The sequence below is a fragment of the Athene cunicularia genome (genome assembly GCF_003259725.1).
Source record: "Athene cunicularia isolate RWA chromosome 27 unlocalized genomic scaffold, athCun1 chr27_part1, whole genome shotgun sequence".
In the NCBI taxonomy this organism is placed as follows: domain Eukaryota; kingdom Metazoa; phylum Chordata; class Aves; order Strigiformes; family Strigidae; genus Athene; species Athene cunicularia.
Window position 1 is genome coordinate 5,170,126 of NW_020799138.1, and position 22,960 is coordinate 5,193,085.

Sequence of the window (22,960 nt, forward strand, 5' to 3'; positions counted from 1 at the left end):
TGCCTGAGCAGTCGGGGAGCCCTGGCCCAGATATTTCTGCATTTCCGCTCCCTCAGCCTTCAAGAAAACTCTAAAATCCTATGCTATTTTGGATAGTCTCCCAGTCCTTCATGGGGCAACTCATCATATCCCCCCAGTGCAGCAGAGAGTCTCTGGCACTTCAGTATTACTAGAATCTCCAAAAAATATGTAAGGTGCAGATCTATTGAATAAAATTCTGCAGATAGCTTGTTTGACTCCCTCCTTTCCCATGGATGCTGCTTGCCATGCCCCTGGTGTTTCGGTATTACATGTCCTCTGTATTGTTCATTTTGGGTGAACTTGTAAAGATTTTGGAGAGGGCAGGGACATGGGGCAGACACCTGTCTGCAGCATCTTCTCCTGAAAACAGGGAGGGACATTTTGCTCACTGAGACGTTTTTGCATCATGGGGAAAAAACAGACCTTTTCGTCAAGAAGATTTCAGTTCCTTGCTCTGAGAGTGGAAACCCTCCTTGATTTGGGTATTAAATCCTGGTTTATATCAAAGCCTGAAGCAGGTCAGGAGCTGGTGAGACCCTGGGAGAGCTGATGTCACGGCAAGGTATCATTGCCCCATGCAGATTCTTGTCTTTAGATCCAGCCATGTAATTTTGACCTGTTCTACAACCCACCATGCACACCCATTCAGACATGCCGGTCCCCAGATGAAGGAGAAAAGGGATGTAAGGAATCAAAGTGATGCTGTCTATATTTCAGTAGGCTCCCCTGCCCCAGGCTTAGGACCTGAAGTTGGGCAGCCACGCTCAGGGTGAGGAAATAATTTAATTCTTCAGGAAAACATGCTGTGATTTAGCCATTTCATGAACCTGCGTAGCTTTTAAACGCTTCCTGAGTGTGGACTTCTCATTGTATTCTCAGTCTTTCTCTACTGGAACTGCACATTTTCAATCTCAAAGTCCACAGTAATAAGCTGATTATTTAAAAAAAAAAAAAAAAAATTGTCTTCCCTTCTGATTTCTAAATATTCTCAGACATGGCAGTCCATTTCCAAGTTCACTCCCACCTACTTCTTGCCATCTCCATGTTGGCACTGAAAGGATCTAATTCAGTAATTAAAAAAAAGACTTTTCTGGAAAGGCGAAAATAACCCAAGAATCTCAGTAGCACCAAATTCCAACATCTCCCTCTTTGCCCTACAGATCATTAGGCTTACAGCCCCTACCTGGCACATACAGAAACTTAACGAGATATATTCCAATGAGAAATCCTACACGATAAAGAGAGAAATTAACTGAAATATTCTGTTATGCAACTCACTGTCTGCTGTGTTTAAATGACCAGAAATGTTTTATTCTGTATTTTTTGTTCTAAAGTGCTTCCATTAACATATTTATTTATATACTGTTTATTTTTAAAATAAGTAACTCAGGTTACTTATCAGCCACATTATAAGATATAACCTATTCTTTTAAAAATTATTTTTATTGTTGGTACAAGGAAATAAGTGACATTTCCATAATTAAAAAGAATAAAATCTATCTTTGAGGAATTTTGCTAATGAATATTTTTCAGGTGCCATTTGCGTTCTCAGCTTATTTGCCGGACTAAATTCACATGACAGAATACAACAAAAGAACAGAAAGAAGTCCAAAAACTGCAGCAGCCAAAAAGAAAATAGAATTAATTTTTTTAAAGGAACGATCACAGCTTAATGGAAAGGGAGAAAATACCTGCTACACAGTTATGCAACAGACAAAATTCCTATTGCACAAGAAAATAAAAATGCAATCTTTTACATCTAAAACAAATGCCTATTGCTACAGAGGCGAAAATGGAGAAATTAAGAGTGGTGGGGAAGACTCCATTTGCGTAAAGGGAAACCTAGACATTGCCCCTAAAAATAACCCCCAAACTTTTCATTAATTACTGGTCAAATCTGAAGAAATTATGCCTAGAATCAAACATGCAGTTGTGGCCAAATCAGCAGGGTGAAGGGTGAAAAGGAAGGGACATGCATACACACAAATCCCATAGCTAATAATTAATTAATTCATTAATCAATCATAGAAAGAGGGAAGGGGGGGAGGGAAGAAATCTTACCACCAAATTGGGTAACCAGCTAAGACCTTTGTGCCATTGAAGAGAAAAGATAAAATTAGTCCAAGCAGGTGGTAATCCATTAGTCCAGGCTGGTGCAAGGGGAAAATCTCAGCGAAGTTTTCAGAAAAACATTAAGTGCGAAAATGAAGAATCCCCCTCTTTCCAGGAAAAAAAAAAAAAAAAAAAAAAAAAAAAAAAAAGAGTTAAACAAAGTCCCTTGTAGTGCGGATGACTTTCTGGCTTGTCAGAAACACACCTCTCCAAGCCTTTTCCCTGTAGATCATCCAAAAGCGTCTATTAAAAAGTGCAGGGCTTGGGGATGTCAGCAGGCAGCCAATCAGACCGCATGGCCCAAGGTAAGGGATGAGTCTCAGCTCAGGGCTGTCAATCATGCTCTCCTCCCCCTCCACCCCACAACTTTGTTCCTAGCCCTCACTTCCACAGACAAACCTTTGCAAGAGACTTTACTGGGGCAGTGAGATTTTTGGTGTTTTGTTTTTATTTAGTTTTTTTTAAATTTTTAATTTTTTGGTTTTAATTTCACTTAGAAACCCAGGATGCACAGACCCTGCTTCTGGCTTGGCATGCCAAGACTTTGCAAGGTAAGGGTGAAGGGTGACTGTGATTGCGCTTAATCTCACGGTGGGGGTGAGATAGACAACTTATTCTTTAGATGGAGAGGGAGGTGAACATTAACCCTTGCAGGAGGCAGAGCTCATGGGAGCACCAAAGAGGCAGAATAACCCTCTGAAAGTGTTGATGTGAGCCATGTGGGCAAAACTGGTTATAAAATTTAAATGAAATCTGCACTGCCCAGGTTTTTCAAAGTGTGTGGGTGGAACGGATGGCGGGGAGAAGCAGTGGCAGCCTGGTTTTCTATTGAGAAAAAATGCCATGTCATGGTGAGAGTGGAGCAGGCAGATGGGAAGATGTCCCATTAATGAATTTCTAGTGGAGTGCATCTCTGGATGCAGAAAGATTAAAATATTAAAAAAACCCACACATGCAATAATAAAAAAAAATTAAAATCACAAGGACTATCACTTGTGTAAAGTTGCAAATAGACCTAACAAAGGTTTTTCTTGAAAACCTTTGTTATTGCATAGAGACACTGTTTTTACAGGAGCTATTGTGTCAGAGTATCAGATCTAGGGGATGATGCAACACAATGGGACAAAGAAATGGGAGAAGTCAAAAAAAAGTTGATTTTCCTTCTAAAGCATCCTCACCAATCACAGCTCTATTGCCTGCAGTGGAGCTGCCCACTTTGTAACCACCTGGAGATGAGGTGCTTCAGGAGTGGCCATAAATCAGTTTAGTACAGTGATGGCTAAACCAGAGCTCCAGGATCCTATCTCGGGCAGCCCAAAGCACCTCACGGTTTTGAAAGTTGTAGACCTTCTCCTGACATTAAGGCTCTGGGTACAAATGCATTCCTTGCTGTTATTTAATTACTAGGATACACCTGCCTCATCCCTCTGTCTTTCCTGATTCCCAGTTCTTACAGATTTTAGTTCATTTGGACACTGAGTTAGTGCAGAGCTGCTCTCATAAATGGTAATTGGTTTCCCGGCCATCATGCATCCAAGAGAGGACATCTTCCAGCTTTTTGCTCCGTGCCTTGTCTCCTCATCAGTCCCTGCATCTGCTGCAAGGACTAGGAGGCCAAGCTTCTCCAAACAACAGTTTTTCCCATCTGTCTGTGACCCATCATAGATGTTAAACATGGCTGGTTCCTCCTGTGGGATTTCAAATCCCAGAGGGTAGAGTGGGTGTAGTCCGCGCTGGCATATCTCCTACCCGGCACCCAGCTATGTTTTATTGAATGCAGTCACCTGGGTTTAAGAAAGCAGTGATTTTCTAATGAGCGTTTGGAGACACATGGATTTAATCTGTTTCACTACATTAAACACTGTGTGGGAATCTTCTTCAGAATTATTGTCCATATTTTTAGCTGTGAAGCACAGACACTGGCATGGGTCTGACCTGGCCAACTTGCACAGTCCTGAAGAAATTTTAGTTACAACTGGGGCTATTGCGGAACAGGAACTATTCCAAATGGACCCTTAAGATGTGACCTGTGTCCTCTGGGGGTTGAGTTGAGTTTAGCAGGATGGATGAGGGTGGTCCCGTGTCCCTGTGTCTCTGGTTCCAGTGCCAGGGAATGGTCACAGCCACTTTAAAATTGCCAGTTAAAGTAAGCCATGGAGTATTGAATTTCCACTAAAGCGTCTATAAGTCTATCTAGCAAAAGCAGATCTTTAATTGCCACACAAGTTTGTACCTCTATTGGTGGATGTTTTGGAGCTGCACAAACAGAATAAGAGTTAAAAGTAGTGAGTGAGAGAATTTCTGTCATTAAAATGTCAAACTGTTAGAAGCAGCAAAAGGAGAGCCTGAAGTGAGATATCTCAGGGGATACGACAGGTGACTGACGTCCTGTGGAAGAGGACAAAAACTCCCTAATACTGCAGAAGTCTGATGGGGAAAAGATTTTGAAATCTGAACAGAATGGTTGGTTGGAGACCACCATCGGGGTCTTGGCGGCTGGGACATTCCTGTCCATCAGATACCAGGGAACAAAACAAAGTGCCCTTTATCCATTTCTTGATGCTGGGATTTATAAATCAAACCAGTAACAATCTATAAAGTGCTTCCTCTGCAGACAGCCAAGTGGGGGAAAGTGACATAGACCCAAACCTCAGAGACTTTATTTGCTGTAGTGCGCTGGGCAGAGATCTCAGTGTGGCCTTGGGACGGACTGCACTACAAAATCAGTGGAGGTGTTAAAGCGCATACCCACACTCGAGTGACTGCCCAACCTCACACTGATGAGGCCACAGACGGGTTTTGAAAGATCAACATCATGTTGGTGAACATTTGATCCCCAGCTCGCCGAAGTCAAGGGAAAGCTCTCTATAGACTCTGACACGTATCTGAGGAAGTTTCTTGCGTTGCTTGTCCTCCCACACCTTTTAACTTCTCCCATCCGTTGCTCTCTTTGTCTGCTCTGAACATCATAGATGGTTTATCCCAGCATCGTAAGGAATTCATGTTGTCCTACCTTTTGGGAAGAGACTGTGTTTTCGAGAGTGTCGTTGTTTTGGTTTGGAGATCCTGTGAGATCCTGTGAGATCAAAGGTCCTTATTGTTTCTAACCCTGTTCACACGTGACTCACAGTGACTCTTGGCTCCAAGTTTCTCCCAGTGAAACGAGTAGAAAAATGAGTAGAAAAACAATGGCAGGCTTCAGTTGTGTTTTTGGTTGTATCATCCTAGACCCCCAATGACTTAAAATGGCAGACGTGTCTCACCAAGGAGTATGACCTGTCTCACAGGAATGAAGACTACGTTGTCTGTGAAATGAACAGACTTACTTTCAGTCTTCTCTGCTGTGAAATGAAAATCTGATGCGTACATGCTAAAATTATCCTGGGGATATTTCATCCTAGCCTGAACAAATATTTATAAGTTCTACAGCAAACATTAATTTTAAATGTAATTTCTAAGAGCAAATGACAGTTATCCAAAAGAGTACAATTTCGAAATTTCACTCATAGATACCTCCTTGTGCTGCTGACTGACAGTTTTATTTACTGAGGGTCTTTCAATCACATCAGTCTGCCTAGTTTGCAATATTGACTCTTATAGACCAGTTTCAATATGCCCAGAAATGAAAAAAAATAGAGGAAGCTAGAGGTTTGGCTGCTCAAGAAAAGTCCTGTTGCCTTTATAATGTCAGTATAAAGGTCCTTCTGTATTGTGCTAACATTGTGGTACTGCAAACTCAACCACTGTAGGTGTCAAGGCATCCAAAGGGATCCTTTGGTTTATACTAACAACACTGCAGCAAAGGAGCATTGTAATCACATTGAAAACATGCCTCTCCTTCCCCTCAGTGCTTTAACTTTTGTAACTTTTCCTTCTTTTAGCTTTTCTTTCTTTCTCTGTCAGAATCTACCAGCAGGAAGAAACCAAGTGCCTGGGGAAGGACCATGTAGCCTCCTGGATTTGTTCTCAATGTGCATTTCAACATACTGAGCCCTGTGAGACACCAGGAACTCAAACCCTCCCTGGTGCGGTTCAGCTGTCCTCGGTGGAATTACCCCACGGTTGGTGTGACATGAGGAGGATGACTCAAACCACACAGCAAAGGACAAGCGATGGATGATGACCTGGGATGACCTGAAAGAGGGGGTTTAGATGCCCGATTCGGTGTGTTGGGGGAAGCAGGGAACGTACAAGACCTGTGATCCATGGTTTAGCACGAAGCAATGGCATCAGAGTGGTTGATTTGCAGGTCGACTCTGGTTCAGTGGTAGAGGGTGGCTTAGCTGGGTGTTAGATGTGGAATTGCACATTTGGGCACTTCTGGGCATGGCCAGAAATAGGAACTGAGAAGGTGGATCCCCTGGGACCATGGTCTTTAGGGTGCCTTAGAAGCTGCTGAGTGTGTTGTTTTGAAGACCTAAATTTTGGTCTTAGTATCTAAAGTGGAGGTAAAATAGCAAATTACTTCTTTGATGGCTCTAGCCATCAGTCCTAAAGTAAATAATTATTAAAAAGTATGTAAAGAGCTGAAGAAATCCTTCCTCAAAGCATGAATGAGCCGCCTGAGTTCCTGCTATCTTAAACTACTGAAATCCTGGGTGTTTCTGAGGACTGTATTTGATGCTAACTTGCAAGTTGTAGCCTTAATATTTCTCTCTAAACTTACTCATTCCTCAGTTTTCTTGGCCAGATCTCTCTCCTAGATCCTTATGACCCCCCTGTCTCTAATGGACTGTCCTCCTCTGCTGTTTCTGGGCACACCAAGGCAATCGTTACCTGGAAACATCAATCCTGTATCAACCCGTGAGCAGAGTGATTTAAAGAAGGGCCTCAAGGGATTTCACATCACTTCTAATCTTTGGACAGGAACAGCTTTGGATATTTCCAGGTATCTTCTCAACTTGTTCCACCACCAGTGATTTGGGTACACTCCAGCACGTTGCCATGGCATGGAGCAACCTGGCATAGCCCTCATTCCTGTTAAGGTCCCTGATCTCCAGGTTTACTCTCAAAGCCTGAATGCTACCTCCGAGTAAGCTCATAGTTTATGTAGGGTTGCAGGACGCTGCCTTTCACATCTGGCCTGTGGTGGATGCGTAAGGCTGTTAGGTGCCTACAGGAGAGTGAAGCCACCCAAGAGAATTATCCACTGTCATGGGAAAACGGATCTTCACCTGTTCAGATGAGCACCATGATGTTGTTTCTAACTGATTTTTATTTATTTATTTATTTATTTTTTTAAATTTCCTGTTGTTGAAGCCACAGGTATAAACCAGAGGAAACTCAGGCTTCAGCTGGAGGTCTGTGGCTGTTGAGATGGTGGTAATAGAAAGCTCTGAGTTTAGCAAAGGCCTGTACCATTTTTACTGTCTTAGAAGTAACTTTATGGCTTATTTTTTCTGCAAATAGCCTTATCTCACTCCATTTTTTTACAAACTATTCTAAGACGAAGGTATAGAAATCAGGATATTTTTTGTCTTTCAGAGAAGGTAGAAACTCTTTTGAACCAAACTTTTACTGCAGTATCTCAGAAAGTCTTGTAGCTGAGGGCCTGGGACTTTTTTTGTTTGTTTAGAAACAAAAGATTACTTTCCTGCTCTAGTACTTCTTGTTGTATCCAAATCCAAGAAACTTGGGTTGTGTTCTCAATTTGCTGATGACTCCTCATATGATTTTGATGGACAGGGTTCCTTATCTGTCCATGTATTTCTTGCCCATAAAACTTGGGAAATAATTGCTTCTGTGTATATCCTATTAGTTCCTTCAGGAGAAAAGTGTCTCACCCTGTTTGTGCAGACCTGAGCTAGGACATCAAGGGACAGCTATGAATCACAGACTTAATAATTAACAGTGAACAGATGAACATATGAGCAGAACTGGAATTCTGGTCCTTGCATTTGAAGGGCAGAATGAAGGATAAGTGGTGCTTCCCGTGGTTTAGTTTTTCTCCTCCTTTTTATTCACATATATCTTGTTCTGTGACCAGGGGATCATAGGAAATCTGTGAAGTGGAAATGCTGACTGCTGGTTCCTCCACCATTGCCAGTAAGACAGAAATCTTCTAAGGACACTTTGTCTCAGTGCCTGGGTGCCACGGAACTAGAGCTGTTAGACACTTTGAATAAAAACATTTATTTCACTGTCACCTACACCTACACCTTTAGCACCTCACAGTTCAAACTCTGGTTAGATTTTCAGATCTTTCCTCTATCTTGCCATGGAAATGTTCAGAAAAAAAAACACCTAATGAAGCCCTAAGATGCACAGGTTTCTAGTAACTATGACAACTTGGAGCACAGAGAGCTAGCAGTGAAACCCATCTCAAACTTCAGTAAATACAAGGACATAAATATTATGTCTGACTGTCGGTTTTGCCTGAAATTGTGCTGGCCCACATTGCATCACGTGGGGGTATTGTTTCAGCAATAGGTTTAGAAATGGTCAGTACTTGTGATGAAGCTTTAAAGCCTTCTCTGTTAAACCTCTGTTCTTCTATCCAAGTGATGCCTACTCCAGGCCATCCCTGATTTTTTCTAAAGTAAAAGAGATCTGAGTCTGGTAGACACCTGTCCCATCAGCCATCAGTTGTTAGTGGGAAAATTATTTCCAGATAACATTTAGGGTTCTGTTCAGTCTTCACCTGAGCCACTCTGGGCAGGCTAATGCCCAGTGGAAAAGGTCTCAGAAGGATTTCTTGCACAATGATGTGATTTTCATCAATTTGAAGCAGTATCTCAGGATACAGGAGACGTATGACTAGGATGGTTGAGTATGTGTAGAGCCCCGATTGCCACCATGTATGTATGTGGTCTACACTGCAAGCATAGACGGCCGAGCGTGGGTGAGCATGTGTAGATCAGTGGTCGTAGGTCCTTGTTGGTGGGGAAGCAGCCTCAAGGCAAGTCCCGGAGATTTCTGGAGAACAGATCCATTACAAAAAGCACTGTGAGGCTCATGCAAATTGTCTCTCTGAGTCACAATTACGTGTCTGAGGGCAGCCTTGCTCTGTGGAAGAGGCTGAGCTGCCTTTCACAACTGCAGTAAATCTGACTAATCGGACTGGCTGAGCATATGAAGTAACTATGCCCCAGGTCTTGGGCTTGTTTGAAGACAGCTCTGTCTACCTTGACATCTGGAGGAATTCATCCTGGGGACGGGGGAAGGGATGGAGACCAAAGGGAGCAGAGTCATTCCTCTCCCTTCCCTCCTTCCTTCCCCAGAACTCCAGCCCAGTAATATCCTGGAGGCTGAAGAATACATGGTAAAAAATGATACCAGCTATTTTTTTGCTGCAGGCTGTGACTTTCCATGATGTTGTAGCTGGAAATCACAGGGCCCTCTGATGTAGGGAAGTGCTTGTGCTGTTGGAGCAAAAGAAGGGACATGAATTTGCATCAATGTTGCGTATCTCCTGGGCTGTTTGTTCAGCCATGCTGAGCCCTGAGTAAGGGCAGGCACCGCCACTGGAGCACTGCTGGGATGGGAGACCTTCTCCTTGCTGAGACTCTGCCACCTGCCCAGGCTGCAGTGCCCATCTATAATGTCCCCATCTACTCACACCCCGGTCCTGAGCATGCCAGCAGGGAAGTGCCATAGTCCAGCACAGCCAGCACAGCACAAGAGTAGGTATAAGCAATATTTTTTGCTTTTCTATATGGCTCCAAGGAGCTGCACCCCCCATGCTAACGATACTACCAAAGGTAGGGGTTGAAGACACAGATCTCAGTCTTTCTTGCATCTTGGGTATCAGAGGGGGTATGAGCTCTGTGCTGTGCATGGCCAAGACTTTGACTGTCCAAGGGCGTGGTGCTCTACAGGTCCCCGGCAGCCCTTGATGTGCTCGAACATTTAAAGCAAGCGGGGCTCTGCTCAGACTTGGCCTGGTGCAGCACGCAGAGCAGGGATGCCAGGTCTGGACTGCTCCATGCCTCTTCTGAAACAGCCCAGCCTGACATGTCAAAGAATCACAATTTTTGCTTAATTGCTCTGAGGATGCTGGGCTGAACTGTAAGAAGCTAAAATTCTGGTGAGGGACAAAGTGGTGGGATGGGACAAATATCCCTATGGGAAGCTGGGCTTTGCTGAGCTGGGGCTGGAACTGGGCTTTGTTGAGCCATGGCTGGGCTGGAGCTGAGTTTGGACTGGGCTTTGCTGGGCTGGGTCTGAGCTTTGCTGGTCCAGGGGCAAGAAAAGGCAAGGGCAGCTGGCTGGAGGCAGGCAGGAGGTCTGGAGTGGTGCCTGCGGAGCAGCCTGGTGGGGATTCAATCCGGGAAGTTTTAATGACACAACAACAACAACAACAAAAGAGGAAAGGGAGGAAAGGAAGAAAAGGCTCCTGCAGGGCTGGTTGCCACGGAGACCCCAAGGAAGTTTGAACCAGTCCTGCTCTTTTCACAGTCGCCTTTGAGCCAAGGAGGGAATTATGGCTGGCGATAAAAGGAGACATGTGGCCCTTTGCTCACAGGGACCGGCCTCTGCAGTTACGAGTCTTCGGCTCATTTTTCCCCTTGTCCCCTCCTGCAATTATACATTCGGATCTCAGGAAAAAAAGGAAAAAAAAAAATCTAGGACAAGTTGTGCACCCTTTGCCCTGAGGACCCATCCCTGCAGGGCAGACTGCTACCTTTTTCAGCCCATTATTCCCCCCACTGCAAGGCGCTGCCCCCATTTCCTCTGTAGTTATGAAATTTTTACATGTTCAGAGCTGATGAACAGCTCACGCTGTCTGTCGTCACACCAACCCCTGCACTGAAACAGCCGCCACGAGGAAGGAGGGCTGAAGACCTTTTCCAGGGGAGCTGGAGACAGGTTTCTTGCTTGACAGAGCTCATGGGTTTGCGGGAAGGATCTGGCTGACCCAATGCCAGAAATTAAAGTGAAAGAGATAAATTCAACTCTGTGCCCCTCCTCCAATTCCTCCAGTGACAGTTGCATAATGGAAGCCCCAAAGTTTGTGGTAGTGCTCAGGTTATGCTCGTGGGTCTTCCTCATCGTCCAGTTAGGGCTGGATACTTGCACTTCCAGGCTGTAGTGTAATATGCTTCGAAAAATCTTGCTCAGGCTCTTTTGATGTTATACACAAGGGACAAAAAGGCAAAGGGAAGGCAGAGGTGCCAGCAAGAGTCTCCTGCAGGCATAGCACAGCACTGGGAGCAAAGCATATCTCAGCTTGCAGCTCTCACCCCATGGACAGCTGGACAGCTGAGTCAATGGGTTAACAGAGCCCAATTCTCCTTCTTCATGTGTTGTCAGAAGTATTCAGGTCTTCTTGGATCTTTGGTGCTGAGAGTGTTATGGTGACCTATGGAAGAAGAGGTGTGACTGGGGAAGTGGGGTGATGCCTGAGGCTGGGATCTGCTCTCCCTCTCGTCTCTTAGAACATTGCTCCAGAGCCCAATTCCCCATCTTGTGCTGAGCTCTGGTACTGGACGCTGTGTCACGAGTGAGGCAGAGGACAGAGGGGAGAGGCTGGGTAACCCACTTCTGGCTCTCACCCTACAGCCTTCTGCTGCTTGAGAGCAGAGCCGGTCCTGGAGCCAAACCCTGAATGGCACCGGAGAGTCAACATGCCAGTGCAGGGGCCGGACTGATGGAGTTGGTATGATTGTGCAGACCTCAGTTTGTTTCCATCAGCTTCTTGTGTTTCTTTTTAAACCCAGAACTGTGTTTGAAGGGATCTTATTACCTGGAGAGACTCTGGAATATCATCCTTGGAGGTTTTGGAGACTCAGGCAGACAGAACCATGGGAAACCTTCTGGCGTTGGTCTTGCTTTCAGCAGGAGGTTGGATTAGAGACCTCCAGAGGTTCCCTCCCACCGGCACTTCTGAGAGTTGATGATGATGCTGTATTGCTTTACAAGTTAATGAAATATTTAGTCTAGGTTTTGTGAATGATAATAACACAAAACACCTAAATAGTCCCAAACACCTTCACAGAAGACATCTGACCGATGGGTTACAAAGCCAAGATCCTGCTTGCTTGTTCTCCTAGGCTTCACGCACCAGGTAAGGCATGTGTCTGCCCAGCTAAACACTGTGCGTGGTACAAGCAGAATTATGTCCCCTGGAAGATGTCCTGAAATTGGGCACAGTCCTGGGATCATGGTAGATATCCAGACGTGAAGCCTGTCTGCTCACCAGCAGCTGAGTGCTGTCTGCTCAGCCGCCCCATCACTGGTGATGATCTCTCTGATCACGAGGAACCTACCTTTAATGAAGTGAGGTTAATAGCATCAAATGAAGAGCAACTGCAACAATTGAAAATTATTTGGACGAGTGTTTGAAGACATGGCCTGCCTTTGCCAGATTTTAGTGTTCTGGGTAGCTATGTCTCTCATTTCCACTGCTGTTCCCTGGACACAAACCCATGCATCCCATCCTCCTCACACCCCAACAGGCATTTATTTCTCAGCTCCGACCGTGCTCCTGCTTTGCAGAGCAGTTGATAATTTCCTGGTTCTGTGCACTTTTGTGGTGTCTGAGGACACTCTTGCCTGCTGTCTTCAGACAAGAATAAAAGGATCTTGCACCCCTCAGAGTGTATGAGCATCATCTATCCTGTCATGTAGCTTGGCAAGCATGCCACCCTTGGAAGTCTTATTGCTAGGGAAAGCTGGAGCTTCCTGGAGATAAAAAGCTACCGGAGCTTCACTTTTGATCCCTGTAAATGCAATTCTGTTCCATAACAAGGCAAAAAAGCCATCTGGAGCATCACGCAGCCAGTGCAGTCCTCTCTGTACTCAGCCCACAATGTTCCTAGTCCAGACAGAGTGGTGAGGGCTCCTCAGGCCCTCCTTGGTGACCACTCTGGTTTAAATTTCTCTGTCACAGTGTTATCACAGCCAAATGTTCCCCTCCTGGGGTTATCCCCTCAGTTATCCCAGTATCCTGTTTGTGGGGCTAAGAAGAGGTGAAGCATGGCTGAGCTGCTGTAAAAATAACCTTTTTGGGGGTAATCTCTATTTATGTCAGTGCCACCTTCATATATTGCTCCTTTTGTTTTGTTATTACATTTTTCATGGAAAGTACATGGAGGAATGTGTAGGTTTTCTGTGTACTGGAGCAGGATCACTCTCTCTATGCTCATGAGTGTGTGTGTTTGTGTATCAGAACTCGAATGTGCAGCATATTGTCCTGCTCATATTTTTGCAACCAGTGACCGATTCTTAATTACTAGTGTTTCTCAAAGACCATCTTTATTTTAAAGGAAGACTGTCCTAAAACGCAATGCAGGTGGTGCAGTAACTACTGCTGACCTGCAGAGCAGCTGCATGGGACCGATGTTCTCTGTGGTCTGTGATGTGGGGAAGCATGATAGGATGGGGTGACTTGTCAGGAGAGCTTGGGAGTGTGGGACGCAGTGCCATCCAGTGGACCTGCCACAGCTGACCGTGTGGCATTGTAATGCAGCATGTCTATTCGTGGTGTGGGTTGAGGCACTGGATTGTACATGATGCTTTCCTGGTCCCACTGCAAACAAACCTGGGCTGTTCAGCAGAGCACAGGTACCAGATCATAGCCCTGAAAACACTCTGCAAGGCCTTAGGTACCTGGCAGTGCCCGTCATTTGGGTGTCCCACCTGTGAGGATGCAGGAGGACAACTATTCTGGAAGAACCATACATGGAGCACTGGCTCTCTGGGATGGAAGTGCTCCAAGGGGATCGAGTGGAACCAAAATCCAAGTTAACACTCACTTGTGTGGTTAGTGTCACCGAGGAGTGATGGGAGCTCCCCTGCAAGCAGACATCCTTGCACTCCACACGCCTCATCTCAGGGACACAGGACAAGAGCTATTCAGAGAGAAAAGGCCTCCAAGAGTGGTAGGGCGGGTACGTAGGGCAGAGAAAAACAGCGAACACCTTTTCCAAATGTTTAGAAAGATTCCTCCTGGAAAAGCCCCTGCGAAGGAGGCCTTACTCCTTGTGTGATCCTTGGGGGCACAGTACCACCTGCTGGCAATGAGGCGGTAGCATAGCAAGGGATGGGACACGGAGAGAAAATCCAGCCCTGGCAGTTTGTTCTTTTCCAGAATTAGATCAGGACTCACGTTTGCTATTCATTCAGTCCAGCTTTAAATATTTAGGTTGCCATTTTAGACCTCAAAGTCGAGCCATCCTTGTGAGGGAGAAATTTCCCTCTCAGATGGAATCACTGATGATCAGTCTGCAACATTTTTCCATCCGCAAAAGGAAGGCAATGCAGAGCCCCAAACAGAGCCTAGTCTGCCAGATCTGTGTGAAGGGTTGATACGGGTAGATTTTTATAGCTTTTTCTTTGGTTTCTTATTAAGCTGTAGCTTAAATAGTCATGTTTTCAACCTCTCCCCTCTTCTTCACCAGGGTGTTCATTACATCAATACTTCCTACCTTTCCTCTCAGCCCAAATTTATTTCTGTTTTATTCTTTTCTATTCACCTCCTAGGCTCTACCCCACTTAAATTTATTTGTGTAAGAAATAGCAGATTATTGATTTGAGGCTGTTAGTGGCTTGTTCCTGCTCTCAGAACCCTCAGGTCTAGCAGCCACATTCACTCTTTGTTTCTCCTGTTTCTCCTTAATCACTTTCTTTCTCCTGTGCATTGCTGTTTGCCTTCTCCCTGGTTATTTCACAGAGCAGTTTCTGGAGCGCGCAGCCAATTGCAAAAGAAAGCTCTGTGCACTTAGCTACTAGCCCACACACTGTGGCCAGGAAACTGTGGTTTAAAGCAAACCCAGAGGATTCAAAACACAACTCCTGCAAGCATCTGTTAATCTATGTGAGTTCAAATATGATCTAGGAATTAATCCCATGCTTGGTCTTGGGATTTTCTAATTCTTCCCAAACGTGGCCCCACTGGTTGAGGATGGGGAACAAGCAGGACAGTCCCTACTTGGTTGCACTCCATGGATTTTGTTTTCCTAAACCTCACTCATTTATCAAAATGCACCTGACTGATGACATGTGTGTTAAGTGCTTTGGAAAGAACAATTTGTTCATACCTGGAAAATCATCAGCTTGTACTAATGCAGCACCTGGGAGGTGCAGACACACCTGGGTTAACAGGAAAAAGGACCAAACTGAAGACTATGGAGTTGAATTCAAAAGACTTTGGGTAATGTTCAGCTCAGATGTTGACAGGTTGACCTTGAATGTTTTCAGGGATGATACAACCTCCAGTTCTCTGGGCAACCTGTTCCTGTGTTTGACCACACTCATCATAAAAATGTTCTTGCTTATATCTAGTCTAAATCTACCCCTTGTCCCATCTAAAAAAAAAATAAAAATCATACAGCTGTGCAGTCTTTGCTGACCCCTCAATTTGATGCTGCATGTTTCAGTGTTGGGCTTCAGTCTCACCAGCCTTCCCTGGATGGTCCAACACACCATTTTATCCACACAAGTAACACCAGAATGGCTCAGTTCAAACTGGGCTTGAGGAACATCTGAGTACTCCATCTTCTTGTCCTGGATTGCTGCACAGACAGAGTGGCAGGTGGAAATCCAGGATTTCAGTTAATATCAGGTCCAGACCGGGATTTAGGTTGGAAAATCCAAGTGGATTAGTCCAAGTGAGGGTGGGTGTGCTCACAGTGCAATTCATGGCACCCCTCACACTCCTTTTTTGTGCTGACAGGCAGACCCTGGTGAACATGTACTTCAAGACTACCAGCTATCCTTCAGGCCCTCTAGAGACTCCTGCTGATGCTTCTCACCTTATCTCTATCCATCTCTCCTGAGGGCTCACAGGGCCATCAGATTCCTGTCTCTTCTGTCCATAAGACAAGTGGGTGCATGTTGCTACCACCCACCACCACAGTGATTGTGGATCCAGCTCCTGGACTCTGCCGTTGTTGTCTCCAGACCAGACTACACTGGGAAGCCCCTACCAGCTACTTGGATGCCATCAGGGAGCAGTGGGCATTTCCAGAGGAGATTCATCAGGTTCCCTTATGCCTTTCTTCTTTCCAAGGTTTGCATATTTCCCTTGCTTTCATTTTTGCCATCTTTGTAATTTGATTTTTCTTTTGATCTGTTTTCCAATTTTCTCAATTTTCTGTTTGGATTTTGAAATCTGGCTGATGTCCAGCAGCGACACTGTGCAAAAGCAGATTCCTTGGGAAAAATACAAGAACAGAATGTACACATAGAGACTTTTCTCCTGAAAAATTTCCCAGATGGCAAGAATTTAAAGCTTAGGGACTTCCCCAGCCCAAGGTAGTGTTGATGGTTTTAGTAACAGTGGGGTTTTTTTCTTCCATAAATCTGCTTGGTTTCTCCTTAAACTGCATGCAGAAATTTGGTTTCTGTGACATGAGGTAGCCTGCAGTCCCACAGCTCCTGGTGACAATATCTTGGTTGTGTGAAGAATGGCATCCAGGGTATTTTCTTTTAAGTGACACCATCAGGCTTAATTTAATGACCGCATAATAGTAAGTTCTTGTTCACCCTCTATCAGCCACTTGGTCTGGAAGACCTCTGCTGCATCCCCATCAGTTGTCTCTTTTCCAAACTGAGGAATCCCAGCCTACTCAGGAGCTCCTTCTACAGATGCCCTGCTCTGTCTTTGATCAGTGTTGCTGTAATTCTCCAAAGCTTTCCTAGTTCTGTATCTGAGATGGGAGGGGGCTGACCTGTGCCTGGATCTCATCTCAAGACACGAAATCAGACTGCTCATAGACAACAGTTGCTGATTCTTGCCATTCCTGTAGGCATGAGCTAAGGAAGAACATAAGCCATGCAGATACATGAGCCATTGAGTGTTAGTAAACCTGCAGAGCAATGATTAAGTCAAGAAGTACAGAAGCAGTCAGTGCTCCAGAATATTATCTGTGATGAGCTAAGGATTTATTTACTCTTTACCTTATAGCTGGTGGGAAAAGCACCATTTTCACAGGATAATGCAACACAATGGGACATGGGAGGATAGGAGGATGTCTACAATGTGAATGTCTACATCTGAGCTAATTCACCGGTTTCTCTTTATGGATAATGAGTCTCCAATATACAACAAATGTTTAATTAAGTACAGCCTTCTATTAAAAAAAAATAATCTCAAATCTCCTAGATGATCATCATGGAGAACAGAGCATCAGGAATTGCTGTTAGAGACCAAGACAGGAAACATACCTGGAATCCATGCTACTCTGCCCTCCTCACCGACAGTGAAGATCCAGGAGAATCAAAGCAGGTACTGAGCAATGTGGTGAAGGTAACAAAATGTGCTGAGTGATGGCATCACTGAAGGACAGCTAGGGCTCTTCAGCTGGAAGACCTGGTGTCTATCAAAAAGATGAATGCAATTCTTACTTGGGCAGTTGTCAACCTACCCGTGGTTGTATAATAATTCCTAACAACCGTGGAAAGGTTCACTCACAACTTGGGCAGTCCAGGCACACTCAATACATGCTGTGGCCTGGACTTAGGATGTTTGGTGTGGTCCAAATATGTCTTCTCACTGTTGTGAGAGAGGAGGAGTCCAGCAGAAACAAGAACATGCAGCACGCTGGACCAAAGGAACATCAGGAGAAGCCTTTCAGGGCACACATGCCATACGATACGCTAAACTCTGAGGATGTCAGCATATAAGGGAATGACTTGGCTGACATGCCTTGTACCTAATTTTTGACTTTTGTTACAATAAACATCCTGCCTAGTCCCTGTGAAATGCTGTGGGCAAGCGAGTGTTATTAGCACTAACTGCAGTGTTAGTAAGAAGATTATGAAGTATTACAGGAGATGTGACCTGCCTCTTGGGATGAATGAACTTCCTATGATCATGACAGAAATGTGAAACATCACTTAAGTCTTGGGGATTAGACATATCAACTCTGTGCTCCACAGAAACCAAGAGAAAATTACATCTGAATTAGAGGGGATAGACTGATGGTGGCCTCACTTCCCCGTCCACCTCCTCTTCTTTGGTGTCTTGCTATGCAGTTCCTGAGAAAGGTGCTTGAAAGCATTTGTGCTGACCCATCTCAAAGCTTTCTTCTCCTGAGAAAGGAAGGCAGGTTTGTTTTCTGGGCTAAGACAAACCATGGTCATTTCATGGGGTCCTGGACAACCTCTCCAAAGCATGGGACCTGCTGCCAGGCTCTCTGATCAGGGTAGGGTTGTATGGACTGATTTACAACTTAGATGAAGAGTGGGGTGGGTTTTGCAAAGCCCCTGGGTGGGAAAGGGTGAGTACTTGTTTTGCCAATACACATGATTGACATTTGAGTGTCAGAAATTTCCATGAAGCCAAACTCCAGCATATAGAAACATTCAGTGAGAATTTTTCTTTGGTTTTCTTGAGTCCCTCAAAATACCCGTTCTCCAAAATCTTACAATATATGCCTATTTCTTGTGACTCAAAGTCAGGTGGCAACTGAAAATCAATTAAAATGTCCTTGAAATGCCACAGAGAGAAAACTATGTAAACTGTAGGTATGAAATAACTACTAATATAGATACTTGCTCAATTGGCTATAGGACAGTCAATAAAGCTACAAGCAGTTAACTCAGAAAACTGTCTGCTTTAGAAGAAACATGACCATTGTGCCTTGGCAAATGTCCCTAAAACTACATTCATAACAGCACAGATCCAATTAATTCTGAAATAAAATAATTTAACTGGAGAGAGATCTGCAATGACAAGTCCTGAAGCATCTCTACCAGGAACTGGGATAAAGCAACACACCAGGACAGAAAACAACTGGTTTTCTTTCTCCAGTTTTTTATAGATTTTACTGGCTTATGAACTCCATGACAAAGCCTAAGTCTTGGCCTTGCACTGTGCGGTGGAACAAGTGGAGCAGCTAGAACAGTCTTCTCACTCATACAGCTAGGTCCTCCCAGGTACTCTTGCTACCCTCCTACATTCACCAAATTTCCCTTCCCCTGATGTATTATGCCCCTTTCCTCTGACGTCCTCAACACGTCTGAGCCTCAGCCTTGCCTCTGGCAAAGCTTTTTCCATTCCTGCTGTCAGCACAATGCGTTACTTGGCCCACAGGTTAGGTGACCCATATCCCTGCTCTTGGGATTGCTTCATGCCCATCTCCAACACAAACTTGTCCTCCTCCAGGTCTGCCCAGTGTCTCTCCTGACACCTTCACTGCTTCAGACACCAACTTACACTTCGCTTTATCCTCCCTCTGACCCAGCTCTTCATTTATCAGCCAAACTCCTGTAGGTTCATTGAATTTTTCCCCAAGAGCATCTCTACAAATGTACTCCTCACTCCTTGCATGAGGCGCCTTCCCTCCCTGTGCTTGTCTGTCTCACACCTCCTGTCCTAGATAGAAATTCTGGGAAGAGGCCCTGCTACAGTGCCTCCCCAATAAGCCAAGAAGGAAAAGAGGTCTGGGGACAAGATGATGGCTCACATCATCCCCCATGCTGTCCCTCTGACACCTCCTGCTGAAGACAATCTCCAGTTGTCCAGCCACTGTGACTTGGGATGAGAAAAGCAGTAGGTACAGCTAGGGTTGTCCTTCCTTAGCCCACCGCATTTCCCAGTTTTCTCTTTGCTGACAGAAGGAGGGGTGCCTGCATGAAAGACCCCCTCCAGGGCATCAGAGCATGCTCAGCTTGCCTAGAACCTCACTCTTTCCTCCTGACATGTCTTCATTGTTGACACTGCTGCAGCAGGACCATAATGTCATCTGTGACTTTATGGCCCCAACTGTAATGCCATGAAGCGTGGCTGCTGCCTCCATCTGCCCTATAGTTCCCACCTCCTCCCCAGGTGCCTACATACCATTTGAAATTCCCTCCTTCACACCAGCCAGAAGGCAAAATGTCTTCTGCCAACCATAACTCTCTCCATTATTTGTAAATAGATACTGTCAAAGATGTGAAAATATAGCTGTAGTTGGGACTTCAAACTGTATGGGAAGACACCTTCCTCACATCAGGGACATGTTCCATGAAGCGCAGGAGAGGTGTTTGTGCCTTCTTCCCCACCACTGCTTGCCTACCTCCCTTGGCAGCCCTCAGCAAGCTGGTCTTTCCTTAGGTACTCCCTGTCTAGAACTGAAAGATCCATATATCAGCATGTAACAGTCTTCTGCCGGCACTTCACTGCCTGGATCCTGGCCGGTCCTTTTCATCTTTCCTCAGCAGGTCCCTGTGGGGTTGCACAGTCCTGTGGTCTATGCCCCTTTCCTTCCTCTACTAGGCTTCATGGCATGTGCATTGGGCAGAGCAGTATTGGACTTCCAAGAACTGCCAGAACTACTAGAAGCACCTTGTCTGCCACAGCTTTGTCCAGGAGCCACCAGCCCTCCGGCCCCCTCTCATCTGTTGGCAGAGGTGCTGCATAACTCTGCTCTGCCCACCAGTGTTCACAAAGTGGACTTCCCTAAGCCACTTTGCTCGGACTGAAGCAGGGTAGGGAACAAACATCCAGGCAGCTCCTCTGGTACACTGAGGGCTACAGGCGTAGTGTGTCACAGCTTCTCTGAGAGTCCGGGAGGAGGGACCTTGGCTGCTTTAGCACTCAGGGGTTTGGGACTCCAGTGCACCAGAGTACCCAAATCTGGAGAGCGAGTCCCAGCAGGAGGATGCCAAGGCTGCATTGTAGCCTTCTTTGCCAGAGACATCAAGACTTGCCTGTGACCCTGGTGAGCATGGTACGGTCTTCTCCATGTGTTTCCACTCTCAGATTTAGAGGCAGGTGGCTGCCTTCTTCCTGAACCGCTCCCATGCTCTGGTGGTGTCTGGCTGGGGCCATCTTGGCACTGAGGCTGAAGATTGTATCTGAAGAATATTCCCAGATGCAGAATTGTATTGTCTGGTGTGCTCTCAGCAAATAATAAAATCCATTCTTCCTTGATGCCCATCCTCTGAATGCTGTCATGGTAGCAAGAACTGCGTCAAGAAATGAGAGGGTTACAAAAGCAGCCCCCACTCCCAATGGAGTGTTATTTTGGTGAAAAATAGCATCAAAAGACAGTCTTATGCAAACACTCCCAAATGGGGTAACAAAATTATCAAATCCCTGTGTTGCATCTAATGAGCCCTGCCAAGAGCAGAAAAGGGGAAAAGCTTCTCAGAGGGGTAAGCAAAATGGAACTTTGCTGCTCCTTGAATATTTGGGCAACAAGGTTAAGCTATGAGGCTGGAGCAGAGCAGGTTCAAAGGGAAGGCCATGGGGAATCGGTAGTGTCCTAGGACAGTGAGGAGTACTAGATGCTGGGGAGATTTATAGGGGGTGAAGACAGTTGGGTTGCCCTTCTTCACCCCACTTTTCATGGTGTCTGAGACTCCCATCTTAATCCCTTCATGAAACCAAAGATTTTTCTGACATGCTGCCACATACCTTCCTCTGCTTCCCTTCCAAACAATCCTGTTCAGCCTCCTGTGCCTCCACGGTTGACAGAGCATGGCCCAGCACAGGACAGAGCATGAGAGGAGAGATTGGCTTTCTCTTCTTACTGTAGTAGGATTGCTGTGAGACAGTGACTGTTAATGTTGTCCCTACTTACCTTAATCCCTCTCCTAAAATTATCAATCCTTGCAGCAGGGTTGTGCAGGCAGGAGGTAGGACAGCTCATCTCTGTCATCCAGGCAGAGGTGTGGTTACAGAGATGCTCTGCCCTGGGAAAGTGCCATGAGGAGCCCCTATGTCAGAAAACAAAAAAAAAAGAAGCCTACATATGTACTGGCAAACAACACTGGTGTCGGTAGTAGAGAACAGCTCTTGGTAGAACCATCCCCATCATGAGACATCTGGGGATCCTGCTGCAGGGATGGGAGCAATCACAGATTCAGCTGGAGTGCTTGAAGCGTCACTAGGAAGTGCCGCATCTCACAGCTTTGCACACACCTTTATGCTGCTTGCAAAGAAAACTTCCCAGATACACAACCTGATGGAGGAGGGTGTGAAATGTAGCAGTGCACCGCCAGCTCGGCGAAGGTGCTGTTCTCATTTATTGTCTGGGTAGACAGGTTTCGTGTGGCTACCCGCCTCTCCAGAGCCCTACCACATCTGTGTCTCCCTAGTCCTGTGATGTTATGGGAGTGTTTTTCAGGGCATGGGCTTGCACCTCCCTAATATTTGTCCCAATGGCCAATTTGGCCCCAGTTGGGTTCTGGAAATGTGTTGCTGAGTTCCTCTATAAAAGTTTGTGTAATTGCATTTGGGAGGATCAGGCTGGGTGTTAAACTATGCTTCCCCTGGAGGGTTGTGCATCCACCGGACACCAGAGAGGTGTGGGATCTGCATCCTTGGAGGTCTGCAGGGCTTGGCTAGACAAAGTCACAGCCATCCTTTTCCAGATGTGACAGCGACCTGTCTTGGGACAGGAGGTTGGTCTAGAGATCTCCACAGGGTCCTTCCCAGCAACATTTCTGTGAGATGTTTGCTTGTACAATGCATGTTTGGTTATCCCTGACTGTGGGAGCATCCTCCAGGCCATGCGCTGGGGTCTGCCTGCCACGTCCATGGACATTAGAGCCGTCGACGGGCAGTGAGTGAGCCCAAGCAGAAGAAGGAGTGTGTTGGGTGAGCGCTGGGTGCCTGGGCACAGAAAGTTCTTCATCCTTTCCTTGATGCTCAGTTCACTCCCCGCAGCCGGGCTGCACGGCCGAGGGCTTCGGTAAAGCCTGGCGGCGGGACGGTCCTTCGCTCCGTCCACCGTTATTATTCCATACGGCACCGTCGAGCATCCCGGGGCCGGTGTGGCGACTGCCAATGCCGCGCCCTGCCCTGCGAGCCCTCCAGGCCCCGGGGCTGCCCTCGGAGCCCGCAGCCACTGAGGCTCTTGGGGGGGCGCGACCCGGCGCGGGGTTGCCCGAGGGCTCGAGGGGCCGGCGGGTCCCCGGGGAGCCCCGGGGGTGCCCGGCGCCGTCTCACTCC

General features: G+C 46.0%; 1 protein-coding gene across 1 annotated transcript in view; it reads right to left on the reverse strand.

The window, feature by feature from the left end:
- The window catches only part of WNT3 (Wnt family member 3), a 47,325-nt gene extending 45,162 nt beyond the window's left edge, over window positions 1-2,163 (reverse strand). The window contains exon 1 of the mRNA XM_026864752.1: window positions 2,083-2,163. Within this exon, the coding sequence (XP_026720553.1) occupies window positions 2,083-2,162 (80 nt within the window). The 5' untranslated portion in view covers window position 2,163. The remainder of the gene's footprint in view (window positions 1-2,082) is intronic.
- Between the last annotated feature and the right edge of the window lie 20,797 nt (window positions 2,164-22,960).